The sequence below is a fragment of the Montipora foliosa genome, chromosome 10 (assembly GCF_036669935.1).
Source record: "Montipora foliosa isolate CH-2021 chromosome 10, ASM3666993v2, whole genome shotgun sequence".
Lineage (NCBI taxonomy): Eukaryota > Metazoa > Cnidaria > Anthozoa > Scleractinia > Acroporidae > Montipora > Montipora foliosa.
In genome coordinates this window covers 11,315,311-11,330,310 of record NC_090878.1, presented here as the reverse complement: position 1 = coordinate 11,330,310, position 15,000 = coordinate 11,315,311, and the positions used below count along the sequence as shown (strand labels likewise).

General features: G+C 39.6%; 1 protein-coding gene and 1 long non-coding RNA gene across 2 annotated transcripts in view; both read left to right on the top strand.

Moving 5' to 3' along the window:
* LOC137974276 (microtubule-associated serine/threonine-protein kinase 3-like) overlaps window positions 1-5,174 on the top strand; it is a 57,530-nt gene extending 52,356 nt beyond the window's left edge. Inside the window, exons 28-29 of the mRNA XM_068821149.1 lie at window positions 461-947; window positions 2,832-5,174. Coding sequence (XP_068677250.1) covers window positions 461-947; window positions 2,832-3,433 — 1,089 coding nt within the window. The 3' untranslated portion in view covers window positions 3,434-5,174. The remainder of the gene's footprint in view (window positions 1-460; window positions 948-2,831) is intronic.
* A 2,537-nt stretch (window positions 5,175-7,711) lies between these two features.
* Window positions 7,712-11,509, top strand: LOC137973565 (uncharacterized). The gene is made up of 3 exons (XR_011117279.1): window positions 7,712-7,761; window positions 8,997-9,277; window positions 9,489-11,509. It is a non-coding gene; the product is annotated as an uncharacterized lncRNA (long non-coding RNA).
* Window positions 11,510-15,000: the final 3,491 nt, after the last annotated feature.

The following is a 15,000-nucleotide window of genomic DNA, read 5'->3' as shown; positions in this document are numbered from 1 at the left end:
TTTATATTTTGAGATGACGTTCTCGTTGCCGTCGCATTCGTCGTTGCTTAAGCTCCCTAACGTCACGTGGCACAGTACTTGGGGACAAGCTTTTGGCTTGAGAAAACGATGTCTTTGATGGGGAGGAGAGGATATTACATGACTGCACGGGGATCTAGGCTGAAATATTGTATATATTATATAGATACTGAGACATCTCTTTTTTTATACATTTTAAAAGCGCCGAAAAAACTGATCACCTTAACTTAAAAGTCGTCGGTATTTCTTATTTTGTCATTTTTATAACAAATAGTTTCACTTTGACTTTGAAGAAATATTTGTCATTTACTTGAATTTATGTAATGTATTTCAAGGGTTTAGCTATGGTAGGTACAGTATTTTGTATCGATATTGCAACTATATTGAATTCAGTATAGTAAACCATATTGTAGTAACGGTGATTCTGTATTGTTATTTTCAGTCTGTCATGGGACTCAGTCACCCGCAAGTCATTGAACTCATCCTAGGCGGTGGTACCAAGGTCAAATTGAGCGCCACGGAACTGGCAAAAACCTCCATCAAACGAGGAGGACGAAAACGTGTTCTCTCTGCAAGTAAGCAAGTCAGCAAGAAGCTACCTCCGAGGCGAGGAAGGAGAGCGTCTCCCAATTTACCGTCATCTCCTGGCCCGGAAACAGCAGACAAACAGCCGAAACAGAAACCTTTTTGGAAGCGCATCGGCCGAAGAACCAGCCATTCCTTTTCGCCAGGGACGAGTCTTAGGCGAACAAGCTCGTTAAAACGAATGGTGTCGTCGCCAGAAGGAAGAGCAGCTCGGCCTGCTTCGCCAAAACTCTCGTCACCTTCGTTCGACTTTCGGACTCTTTCGGATCAGTCGTCGTCTTCCGTCAGCAGTAGCCCTGCTTCATCCCCAAGTTCACCGAGTGCGCATGGGCTCGGTCGGCCGGGTGAGTTTTTAAGTGTAATTGTTTTTGTAGCAATTGTTTTATTGAATCAGGTGAAAAAGTACTTACTCGTGGAATTTATTTATTTATTTTTTACATGAAATAGTATATAAATTCAAAATAATCCGAAGAATCCATTGTCATTAATGAAGCGCTCGACACCGACAGATCAGTGAATTACTAGGTAGTAAATTTCTCACGAATCTGTAAGTTGCGTTGCTTCCAAGAAGTTCATGTACTTTCTTAGCCGACGTGACAACAATTGTAATGTACAATAACCGGTTAAACTCGAGTTTCAAATACACAATTCTTTCATTACCTTTATGGACGAAAGAGAGACCTGATCTTCGCACTTAGAGCGGTTTTCAGTTGAGTGTCAAAAGTAATTAACGAATTGCTTTGGTTTTGCATTACTTCACTCAGTGATTGGTTCAAAGTTTCCGCGCCATTTTGTCAGCCAATCAGAAGTGCGACCAAAACCAATCGTGGCACGCGCGTGCACATTTTCCCGCGCTTTGTGTCGGCTACATGCAATTTCTTCTTTTTGATTGGCCAAAGTAATTACTTTGGTTTTGGTCTTACGACACTCGATTGAAACTTTCTCTATCTAGATAATTTAAGCAATTGTTTCTTTTAGACACTTGTGGCTTTGCTTCAACGGGATTCCAACCCATGACCTCTACGACCTCAAGTACACATTTCTTTCATTCGTCGAGGCCTCAACGGGAACAAATGTGCCCAACAAATTGACCTTCTACCAACTGAGTGGCGTCATACCTCAGTTGGTAGAGTATTGCACAGGCATTGCAGAGATCCTGGGTTCGAATCTTGTTGGAACCTCCCGGTGTAACCGCGCACCGGTGGCTCAGTTGGTTGAGTACCGGGCTGTTACGCGGGAGGTCGGTAGTTCAATTCCGACCGGACCAACACTCAGGGTCTTTAAATATTTAAACTGAGGTTTAAAAGTGCTGCCTTTGTAATTACATCTGCAAATGGTCAAACTCTCTAGTCTTCTCGGATAAGGACGATAAACCGTAGGCCCCGTCTAACAACCCTTCAATGTCCATGATCCTGTGGGACGTAAAAGGACCCGCACACTTGTCGCAAAGAGTAGGGCATGTAGTTCCCGGTGTTATGGTCTGTCTTCTGTGGTGTATCATGGTTGGGAGGGTAAATGCTCGGAGATATTAGCTACACCAAGCTACTCTAAAAATCCGAGGGTAAATAAAGATATATGAAATGATATGATATGATACTTCGACGATGCTTCATCCATTTTGATTTGCTTAGTTCAAAAAGATATTATGGGATGCTCAGGGGGGCAGGGGGCAAGTTAGTATTTGTTCCCTGGACGTCCTGCAGTAGCTGTTGAAACAATATAATTCAAAATGGCCGCCGTATCGTCGAAGTAGTTTATTGTCCACATAAGTACAAAGATCATTCATACGGGAAATTGTCGTTGTCTCTTTCGAGCGTGGGTTTTTTTTCAAAATTCCTTGTTACTACTTAATTTCCTTCTCTAACTGCGATCGTCATTCTTTTCAAAATCCTAGCTTATCTGCTGTTCAAATATTTGTCACGTCAGTACTTTATATTGCTGTCTTAAGTGATAAATACAATATGATCTGGGATCTATTTGGGCATTTACAATTTCGAGCGGTAGGCGAGGCATTTTATTCTATACAAGTCGGAAGGAGTCCCATATAGAAGAGTTTTTCGTAAGTTACAGTGTGGGCATTCTTTATTTTGTTACAGAATTCCAATTGTGGTAACATTTAAATTATATCAGGATTTTTAGAATTTGTGGTCATGTGACCTGAATGCTGCATTTCTATTGACTGTTACCTTCGTGAATTATTAATGACTTTCGTAATTATATTCCTTTAGGAGCTCTTCAAGGACTCATTCCGAAGTTGCGAGCAGTGCGTTCGCCCAGACGAAAGTCGTCCTCTCACGTGCCAGTGTCTCCCCTAGCCAGGACACCGTCTCCGACCTCAGCCTCCCCATCACATCCTCACAATCTTTCACATCAAGCTCGCAGCACGTCTCCTCTTACCCTACGGGGGTCCCCAGCGTCGCCACATCTGGCGAGCATTACTCCCCAGACCTCTCCGAGACCTGGCTCGCCGTTGTTGAGACGAGCTTTGTCGCCGGAACATTTTCATCCCGGAAAATTGGACAAAAAGGTTAGGAGGAACTCCAGGGAGGAAAAGCATTCACTTTCCCGACAAGACAGTTTTGAAATAAAGGGGCGCCCTCGAAAACACGATTTTTACCAAGGTATACGGTGCGTTGTTGAACAAGAGAGTGTTGTCCAGCGCTCGCGAAGCGTGAGCTTGAATGAAACGAAAACTTCCAACAAACTGGAACCTAGGTGCGAACTGCGGAGGCATTCGGAGGAACATATGCGTTTACTAAAGCTGAAGTGTGAACCAAAGGATTGCGAAAAGGAAAAATCAGAAGGAAAGGAGGTTGATACAAAATTGTAAACGGTTGCTATTTCGCCATTGAATTAGGGACTTTAAGATCTACGAGTCAGTAATAATCGTGGCGTGGCCCGGTGTTTTTCTCTTAAGGAGTTACATCTACTGTTCAACAAATTATAAGAGGCTTTTTGTGAGTTAGCAGTAGATACTCTCCAAGAACCGAGAGGTCATTGTACAAAGTAATCGTCTGTGAGTTGAAACGATTAGCACGGTCGTGCAAGGTTCATTTTACCGAAGAGTAGCAATCATAAATCACGAATCGGTCGTGCCCTTGAAAATCATTTCATTAATGAAGTGCTTAAAATAATCAAGGAGAACCTTCGTGAGAAGATTTAGAAACGGGCTCAGATTGTTCGTGTCCCGACATAAGTGGATTTTTTGGTAATCCTGGGTTAGTAAGAGCTTAACTTTCCTCTTTATGATGTCAGTTATCATATTGACGCATTTTCAGTTGGGCTAAAGTGAAGTTTGAGTTAACATCCGCTGTTAGACAGACGTTAATCAACGTTCGAAAATCTCAGACCGTTGAAATTATTTAGACTTAATCAGAAGAATCCGCAGCGCTATATGAGAATAATGATACTTCTCTAACACCGAAAGGGAACATCTGCTCTGGCTAAGTAATGTGATATTCAGTTCAGAGAAAAAAGAGAAAACACCATTTCACGACTACATACTGGGGGTAGCCCTTGCCATCAGGGGAGGAGGGTAGTAGTGGTGCAATAGCTAAATGCTACAGCACTAAAGGCTCGAGTCTTGTGAGCTCGAGAAGCTTGTGTGCGACTTTGCGTATTTCCAACAATAAAGGGCTTATTTCAGAGTAGTTTCCCTTTCAAGTAACGTGAAATTGGGTTTAAAATACTGACTTGTTTCAAATTTCGCTGTAAGGACGTGAAGCGATGTTTAAGCATTCTGCAAAAATGATTCGTTTTGCCTTTTTCTGAATGAACTTTTCAAGGAGCCACAACGACATGAAGCCATTAATTGCTTTTGTCTTTTTTTTTCTTTCTTTTTCTTTGTGCGGTCATAGTTCTCAAGAACGACTTTACTTTGTCTGTTTGCCTTGAAACCCTTTTATGTCGATTTAAAATGGAAGGCTACTTTTCATTCAGAAGACGTTCGTTTAGCAAACAACAGCACGAACAGTGATACTTTAATCCAGTCGACGAAGCCGAGTTGAATTCCTTAATTCTTTCGTACGGAATTTGGAACAAGCCAGTATCATACTTTATGTTATGTAGACGTCACAAACTGTCCTTTTAATTTCAGTACGCCAACAAAAACGAAAGAAAGGCTTTATGGGACACTTGCAACGTTCTCTGCAGCGTGTAATTAACGTATTTAAACAAAGATCATAATAGGTAATGTGCAATACACCTTACCAAATGGCCGCCATTTTAATACTAGTTTGTTTGTTTGAGAGTAACCTTACCTTGTTTTTGACCTTAAAATCAAAAGGATACTTTAAACAAAACAAAAAGAGCAATGAGAATAAGATGACGGCTATTTCAAAATAAGGTGTGTGGCATCAAGCATATCACGTGTTTCTTCTGGTTGAGTCGTAAGGAAATGCTATAATTGGTCATGTAATCTCTTTTGTAAAGAGGATCGGTAGTAAATGGTCAAAGTTCAGTATTTTCCATTTCCTGTTGTAAATATCTGTAAATTAATGAAATTTGTACAGAGAATTAAAGTGATGGTTCCATCGCAGATAGCTGAATAAATTTGTTTCCTCTAAACAATGACATTTTGTCAAGGTGGACTGGTTTCTCTAGTTACAGTAAGATATTGTCGATCGAAGAAAGAGCGTTATTAAATTCAGTGTTTTGGGTTGTTTCTTGGGACCAATGAGAATGCAGAACTAGGGCATTGATCTGGATATAGGCGCGGGAAAGCTCTGTCTGTACCAGCCCCAGAAACAAACGTTTGAGCCAACCAGGTCGCGTAGGAAATAGTTGCAGTCGGCCAGCGTTGCAAGTTTACGTTTCGTAAACGGTCATTGTCATTTGGACGACACTTAAAACAATTTCACTGTTGAGTTTGTCGTTTGCAAGAACTTAATGAAAAAGTTGAGTGAACGATATCGAACTCGGTTCAATGATTGAAGAGCATGCGCACTTCACCACTTAACTACTGAGATGACGACTCCAAACGCTGCAATTTCAGAGTATTTAAATGAAGCTAACCCTAAAAATTCGTTGAAAGCCAACCGAATAAAAATGGGTGCTTGGACTTAAATGCGTAGGTAAACCAATGACGTTCAGTTGCAATCTCAACCAGTTTAGGTCTTATTTATGACGAAGGACTTGGTTACTAAAAATGGCATCGCCGGACCGCCAACAAGAAACTATTTCAAAAAAAGAAATGTCTCGTTTCTGAAATGGCGAGGGCAGGAGAAAAGATAAAATACGGTAGTTTGAGTCACTCGGTCTGTCATATTTATTGCGCTTCGTCTGTTTAAACCCTCGAGAAATAAAGATAGAAATGTGGACGCAAACTCCCAAGTTACTTGTGTTACATGTGAACCGAGGCAGTTACGGTACAAGCCTTAAAATAACTTGTTCCTGGTTAACCCAATTTATTACCGCGACTCACCAGTGCGAAGATTGTGCACATTGGTCATTAACACGAAGAGAGATAGCTTTGGGTTTTTCAACAATATCAATTTAATCTAACCCAAAATCATCAGATAGTCAAAACTTCATATTTATGACCCATGTCCTTCGATTTTTGTCTGTCAGCATTATGATTTGCGATATTTCAGGTTCACATGCATATGTTCATTAGTTTGTTGTTACATCCCACTTTCAGCTATTGTACACTTCACCCCCTGCCGCGACCCCAGGCCCCTCACGTCCAAGAGCACTTTGAGATATGGAAACAAGTCTTTACCATGTGGGCGCGATCCATTCAACCAAAATTTCCGGAAATTTCGGTCCAAAACTCAATGGATCGGTTCGGTCCAACCGGAAAAGTTTCGAAAAAACTGGTCCACCTTTTGAGGTGGTCCTCTTTTCCCTTTCGGACCGGTCGGAAATTTTGGTTGAATGGATCGCGCGCATGTTTCCCCTTGTGTCAGCTAGCCTGCGAGCAGGCTCTCTCTCTTCCGTGGGAGAGAAGGAGAGCCTGCACGCATCCCTTTGAATTTTGAATGCCGCCTCCTGATGTCACGCTGAGAGAGCTGTCAAAAATTAGCCAATCAGCGCGCACCAAAAGTAAACATTGAAAAAAGACAGAAAACAGAAACCCACGCGTTGTGTATTTCAATTTGCCCGAGGCAGAAACTAAAAAAAACTGTAAAGGAAGGAAGCCTTCGCCAGAAAAGCCTAACAACTATTGCTGATGCTGTAAAGCGTAGCTGAATATTCAGTACGGTAATTCGTCGAAGTCCCTTCCGCGGAAAAAGTGTTTCGTTCGTGAGGGAAAAATTTAGCACACAAACTTCAAACGACGGGAATCGTAATAGGGAAATTCGTTTTCCCTGACCGCATCACAACTGCTGCCAAATTTCGGTAAAGCGAAGCGGAATTATCTTTTTAAATTTATTTTAATGAAATACAGACATTACAACTGCTACATCACACTTTAATACTAGACAGATATTCTAATACCTACACCATTTTATTTCAATTGTGGTTATAGATATGTATTTTACTAATTCAATAATTTGAAAATTGGAATATTTTGTTTTCAAGTGTATCGGAGTATTGCGGAGTTACGAGGAGATCGAGCAATCATTTGTGGAGCCGCCTTTTCGGCTTAGCCTAATACTTGCTAAAATCGTGTAGAGTTCCTCTATCGTTAAATCAGCAACAGAGGCAGCCACGGTGACATGAAGTCGCCCTCGTATTTTGGCCGCTACGAAAAACAGTTGGGAAATAAGTCTTTTCTCGAATTCTGTGGATAACAGAGATAGAACTTCCTTCCTTCCAGTAGAGAGGCCATTGCATCGCGTTGCCCGACCTTTAATTATGTAACGTTATGGTAAATTGCAACATTCTACAATTTTCTCAGACGCATTTCTGACCACCTCATCTCTGCGAAGCGAAGAGGCTTTCTCGTTGTCGGAGCTTGTCAATGGTGACGTCACGAGGTAATTTAATTTCAGCCAATCAGTATTTTGCGTCCAAAATTTGGACGCGACATTCAAAATACAAAGCCATGCGGGCAGGCCCTCCTTCTACCCCCAACCCCAGTCCCTCAGAGGGCCTGCTCGCAGGCTATGTGTCAGCCATCTTGTATGACGTAAGTCTGAAAATTGAACCCAGTCTACATCGTTAGCAAATTTCAAGATGGCGGCAAAACTTGAAAAATGCTTCGTAATTTGCCTGGTGAGTTGACATGCTTAGCTTTTGACCTGAATTTTATGTGCGTTGCTCTCAACAGGGGTAAAAACTGAAAGTGGAACGAAAAAGAGGTGATTTAAACACACAAGCGCTCTCTATATGACAACTTCTATTAAAGTTAAAGTGCTATGTTGGGTCTTTGTGTGGCTTAGCAAAATGGTTGTAAAATGTTTCGGTACTTCTCCCATTGTTTTACTGTTTCTCTCACCCTGGAAAAGTCTAGGAGGTTGTATGATTTGAAGCTGTGGTGGGCAACATGACATAGATGCCCATTGGGGTGGTGGTAGGGTTCACCATGCAGCCAAGGGCTGGGTGGGTGGGTGAGAAGTCCATTGTATTTGACCAGCAGCTGGTCAACTGTTTTAATTAAGTCACTTAACAACTGGCAGTAGTCTGTTATTTTTCAAGATTTCTGATAACTACTCATCTTATGACACAACTTGAGCATTGAAACTACTACAATGCTCCCATTAGTCTCATTGTAACCCATTTGCACCTAAAGCACCTCCAGTCGTCAAGTAAAATCGTCTGGTGTTAGCCAGAGTAAAATCTGTTAGCCTCACTCACAGGTGGGAAAGTTAGACTCCTGCAAAAGGAGTGCTTGCATTTTTTCAAAGTTAAGCCAAGTCCCCATCAAAAAATCATCTGTTCATTTTTACCAAAACAACAAGTGAGAGAAGTACTTAACATATTAAACAATTATTGAATATTTCTAAACATCCATACAAAATGGATGCTTAGAGTTAAATATTGCTCATCAGTTTTGCGTCTAAAACTACAGTTTTCGAAGGAAGTCAAACAATTTGAATTAAATCATACTGGCACTAAACATGGATAAAAGCCATTGGCCAAAAATTTACATACAGGCTGTAGTGCTATCTTGTTGGTATAAAATTATGGGTGCCATGAACATGCCAGCCATTTAACAACTTTAAGTCCTTGGCATTGTCTGCTGACCGTGTTTAGACACTTAAATGGTTGAAGTCACTCAGTTACACTCTCTTGACCCTTTTTTTGGCTCTTCTCTCTGTCCTCCATGGACTAATTTTTTGCCTAGTACTTAGTTGTCAGCTGTGGCTGAGTTACCATGGTGATACCCAAGGAGATTGCTAATCTCTATTTATTTAGTGCAGTTTGTGTGGAGTTTATATCAAATCCAATTTCATGTCATTTACGAATGATATTATAGCAATTATAAATAAATAGTCTTCAAATTGCAGCCTGACTGGTCATGTCACAGAAACAACACCTTGTCTTGAACACCTCTGCCAAGAAGTTCTTAACGCTTCAGTTACTTGGCTGTTCATCGCAACCAGATGGTGGGGGGTTCATTCACTAAGACTTGTATAATAGCGAACTGATATATCAAGTGTGGCTACAAGGTATTGTCAGTGGTGGATGTCTCAGCTGATAGGAATGATGTTCTTTCTTGACGATGGGACAGGAGTTATTTGAGCAACTGGAGTAACCGAGATTATAAAAGATGTGAACCTTCTTAAAGGTATCTATACATTTTCAAATTTCAGTTTCAATGAGGGTGGCTTTTAGGAGATAACAGAAGAATGTACCAGTAATTTTTTTATTAATCTGAGCAAAAAGGGAAAAAATCATATTTTTCTTTTTTAGTTTCAATTGCATGCATTCTAACACCTAGCTTATTGCTCCAAAGACTGTTGAGATACAACTGTAGGCAAAATGTTTTTGTGACACAGATTATAAGTACTGACTGGTGCATGCTTACAAAAAGGCCATTCTGCTTGCAGTACGCGGAGTTGCATGAGGATGCTTATATTGATGCCTACTCATTGATAAAAAAACTGAATCAATTTCATTACTATATTTATCATACCCTTTAATTCTGGGTCCATTTGTTCGAAAGCCTATTTTAAACTTAATCCAGGATTAGCGTAAACTTTTGTTTCATGTTTTCAACTTTTGGGTGAAAGTTCCTTTTGCTTGATTTTGTTTTTCAAGATTGACTTCTTCTAATGTAAAGTTTTGCCGAGTACCAGCATTGAACAGAGATTTGGGAAAAAATAGAGAAATAAACTCCTTAATTCAGTTGAATCAGTGATAAGCATTAATCAGCTTTTGAATAACCAGGCTCTGTTTTATTATAATCTTTTTTTCATTCTCTTATTTTGATAATATTGTAATAATTATGCAACGTTTCTTCGTTCTGTCTATTGTGTAATCCCAATGTGTATTGTTAGGTTTTATTTTGTCTTAAATTAATATCGTTTCTTGTAAGTTCGGTGAGGTCCCATGATTTATGAGTCAAATGGTCAATGAGTCATGAGTCATGAGTCAATGAGACTCGCAGTCAATATAGCAATAATTCAGGCCTTCTGATATTACGCGATGGTGCGATTTCGCACAATCGACCTCAAATCGCATCCGATCGCACAATTCACGAAAAATCGCATAATTCACAAAAGGACGAACAAAATTCATAAAATGAAACATAAATCAACACGTTTCTTAGAAATTCCTGCATAAATACGCCATTTTTAAGATGATTTATCTTGGAAAAAGGCTAAAAAACCTTTGTCACCTTCGATTTCGTAAACATTCGAAGTTCAAGGCTTTATTTTTCATGTCGGGGACCTGGTACGAGTCTCCTTCTATTGGTGCAACACAAACACGCCCTTATATATACACCACTGAAATGTTGCCTTCTCTTAGAGAAGAGATTTGTGAAAAATGAGCGAAGTTGTAAGTTTTTCGGCAAAATGTAGTTTCTTTCGTTGAAAACTGATAAAAACTTACTCATGGATAAGTTTGTTGTGAAAACGCTCGCTTTTTTTTCGATGAAGAAGGAAGTTCCCACCTTCCGCCCAATCTGACAGCTGACGATCGAGCAAGGAAGTACCTCACAGGTACGCTCCACGTGGACGATGGACTGATGTTTTTCTGGTCGTGAAATATTAGGGCCTTTTATACGAGAGAAAATAAGCCGCGGCTTACTCTGGCCACGGTGTACAAAATACGCCAAAGGAACTACTTATACGAATATATATTCCCAGGTCAATATAAGCCGCGGCTTGAAAAAGACGTGAACATAGATTTTGTACCATTTATACGGGTTGAACATTGGAGTCTTCTGTAAGCCGCGGCCAGAGAAAGCCGCGGCTTATTTTCTCTCGTATAAATGGGGGTATGGCCCTATTGTGATTGACCATCTTCGAAAGTTCGTGGTTGACAAGCACCTTGATCATTCATTTGGCATGTTAGCTGTGTCCTTTCAACTTTTAACGTGGTGCACCGGTAGTGCAGAAGACCTTTTTTTTTTTTTATCCCAACTAATGTCGATCGAGATACATAATTACTGTTCCTTTGTGTTCAAAATGTCTTTAGGGCAGCAAAAAAGTGTTTTTCTCAACCTGAAACCTTATAAAACAAGCTTAAAATTGCTGAGAAAAAAATCGCACAATTTACATTATTTATCGCATAATTGGCCTCTCTAATCGCACAATCTGCCCCGAAAAAATCGAATAATTTGCATTTTTTAATCGCACCCTATCAGAAGGCCTGAATAATTTATTGATTAAGCCTAAGCCCTCATTTCAGTGATTAGGCCTAAGCACTCTGAAATTTTAGCTTTCATTTTATGGGTTAGGGTAACTGCACTAACTCATTGACTCATGACTCATTGATTCATTGGCTCATAAATACTTGATACTCAATTTCAGTGCCATGCATGTATGCCATTACAAGTTGCATATCTTGATTAGCATTGCCATACACGTATATAGTGTTCATAATTGTAAAATTTAACTGTAATTTTTGAAAATAAACTTGAACTTGAACTTGAAGTTGAGTACTGCATCCTTGTATCATCCTATCTGAGGAAGGAAAGAAAATATGTAGCAGAAGATTTGTTCATCTGAATACTTTAATACACAAGGCATATTTTTTATAGTGTTGAGTCTAATAGAGATTTCTTCATGAGATTAGTTCTAATGCTTGAACTAGTTTAATTTGTTGGTTCTCTACTCTGCTCTGAGAGGTTTTTCTCCGGGCACTCCGGTTTTCCCTTCTCCTCCTCACTGATCTCTGGACACTGTCCCAAATTAGTGCACGTCAGCGCTAAATACACTTGACATTTAAATACATAAGGTTTATTTTAATACTAGTATTGTTGCATGATTATGAAACATTGTCTTTGTAAGTAATTTGATTTCAAAAAGAAAAGATTCAACTGAAAGTAATCTGATCAAAGTTGGAAAAAAGGTTGTTTCTCTTATTTTTGTTTTTGGCTTCTTCTGTTTGCTCATAATTTTGTTTTGAATTTATTTTTGGCTTTTCCTATTTTTAAATTAATTTTGATCTGCTTGACTGTCCTTGTCCAAACTTTCATTAAAATAACATCAGTTGTATTTATGACTGTTTTTTTAGGAATGTATGTATTGGTTGGTGGGCAACTTAAGATGATTGGCAGTCCAAACGAAACTGCAAAACCAAAGCATTAGAGTTTTTAAAATTGCTGATCTCAGCAATAATCTTCACAGTGAGGCATTGTGGATGACTGAAGTCATCAATGTACAGTCTCACATTAAAGGCCAGAAAGATGGATAGATAGTTTGATGAATATTGATGTTAAAGGAGAAAACACTAATGACTGCAGTCCTTGAGAGTATCTTAGCCAACTAGTGATAACTGAACTGAACTGTCACTGGAGATGAAGATAAACAAGATTGCAGCTACAGCCTGCTTCTTATTTTCTTTCCACTATGAGAGAGAATCGAACACAAAAAGAGCCATTTCTTAATTCTTTGCCATATTGCAAGAGTACTTATTTTCAGCTCTATAGTGAATACACACACACTCTTGGAAGGTGCAAGTCCAATATTTTCCTCTCCTCCTGTGCTGTTTTCATTATTTCCACCTTTTTTATGAAAAATTTATTTGTTTTGTGTGCAAGTTAAAACATTTTTATCATAAAATTAAAAAACGCTAAAAAGAGGACGAATTTTTAGTCATTATAAGCAAATGGTGTAGGAAGGAATGCAGCATAAATATAATTTATCATACATGTAAGAAGTGTGAAAATTAAACAATAAAGAGATGAGAAATGATGACGATGTTGATGATGATTATGACGACGATGACGATGTTGATGATGATGATGATGATGACGATTTTGATGACGATGACGACGTTGATGATGATGACGATGACGATTTTGATGACGATGACGACGTTGATGATGATAATGATGATAACGATTTTGATGACGATGACGGCATTGATGATGATGATGATAACGATTTTGATGACGATGACGGCATTGATGATGATGATGATGATGACGATTTTGATCACGATAACGACGTCGATGATGATGATAACGATTTTGATGACGATGAAGACGTTGATGATGAAGACGATGACGATTTTGATGAGGATGACGACGTTGATGATGATGATGATGACGATTTTGGTGACGATGACAGCATTGATGATAATGATGATGACGATTTTGATGACGATGACAAAGTTGATGATGATGATAACGATTTTGATGACGATCACGACGTTGATGATGATGATGATGACGATTTTGATGACGATATTGATGACGATGACGAAGTTAATGATGATGATGATGACGATTTTGATGACGATGACGACGTTGATGATGATGATGATGATGATGACGATTTTGATGAGGATGACGACAAGAAAAGACGGAAACATTGCCTCCAAAGAAAGTCTGTGACCTTTTTAGGTCACCGGTTGTATCATCTACAAGTCGTTTTTCGTCCTATGAAGTTGATTCGCCTACACGCGTGAACTCGTTTCATGAACACGGATTCAAAATGCGCTTTTTTTTCATTCTGTGTTGAAAGCGAATCGACTTCTTTGTAGGTGAAACGACCGACTTCCCCTTTTTAGCTAAGAGGCGGAATCAGAGACCAGTCAAGAATCGAGGTACCCGGTACCCCCTATAGTGGCCTATACGGGAAGGCTCCGCCTGAAAGGGGTACCTTTTTCACGCTTCAGGTATATGAAAGGGTAGAGATTTCACGAGTTGAAGTACATGAAAGGGTGAGGAAATCTGTCATTTAGGTATTTAAAAGGGCCTTTTCATGAAAGGTAATATCCTTCATTAACTTTATTCTCAGGGCTAGAAAGGGGAGGCAGTGTTCTTAAGTAGGTTTGTGAAAGAGGTACTATTTTCCAAAGGAAGGTAGACGAAAGGGGTATCTTTTCTGCCAAAAATGTGGCGGAGCCTCCCCGTGTTAATTTTTTTTAATCCCTTCCCCCCCCCCCCCCCCCCCCCCGCCTCCTCTGGATTGTACATTATTCTGAGCAACTTCATGACTAGCGAGGTTCCATGAAATAGCTTAATATAATTTGTAATTTTGGAGGATTATCCACTGATGCCAATGACAACTTTTGATTCTGTGCTTATTCCAGCCCCATTTCTTAATCCGTTTACCGTCGATGGATTTCCTAATTTTGGGTCGGTCGGAGTAAAAAAAAAAAAAAAAGAACGAAAGAAAATCGAATAATAGAGCAAGGCTGGCTGTTCGGCTGAGTCTAGTATATTTTCCCTATCCAATATTTTCCTCGGGCACAGCCTGACTTCTTCAGTGAGTAAGTTGTTTTACTGTTACAATTCAAAATATACAAGCTACATTTTCTTCCCGCGCGGACAGAAAGCCTCTACTGTGTTCAACATTTACTCCGGGGTTGAAGTCAAAACTAACAAATCTATACTTTCAAAACCAATATTTATATTTCTTATTAAAAGTTAGAAATTGTTAACTGAGGCAGTACCCCTGCTTCATAAGAAAATTATGTGTTTGTCGGAGGACCTCAAACGGAAAAAGAAAAGAGGGGACGGCCTAATATGCCACAAATCTTTTTCTTTTCGTAGTAATTAAGTAATGGTCCGGCTAAGAAGCAGGCAGAAAAACAATAGCCCGCGGCAATAGCGTCGGTTAGTTAAAATGTGCCAACATTTTTAATCAAATTAAGTTCGGCTGTTCCCATTGGTGTAAGCAGCTAAAAGCGCGAAATTTGAATTTCAATGAAAAATGTAATCGACTTGCCGTCTAAAAAATTAGATTCTGTTTCGTAGAACAAATCATTATGCCTTCAAAAACTATGTTTGTAAATATCGTCAAGATTCTATGCGCCATTTGCCGATTGGCGAATGGCGCATAGAACAATGCCCAAATTTGGCCGAGAGACAGAGATCAAGGGCATGGGGAA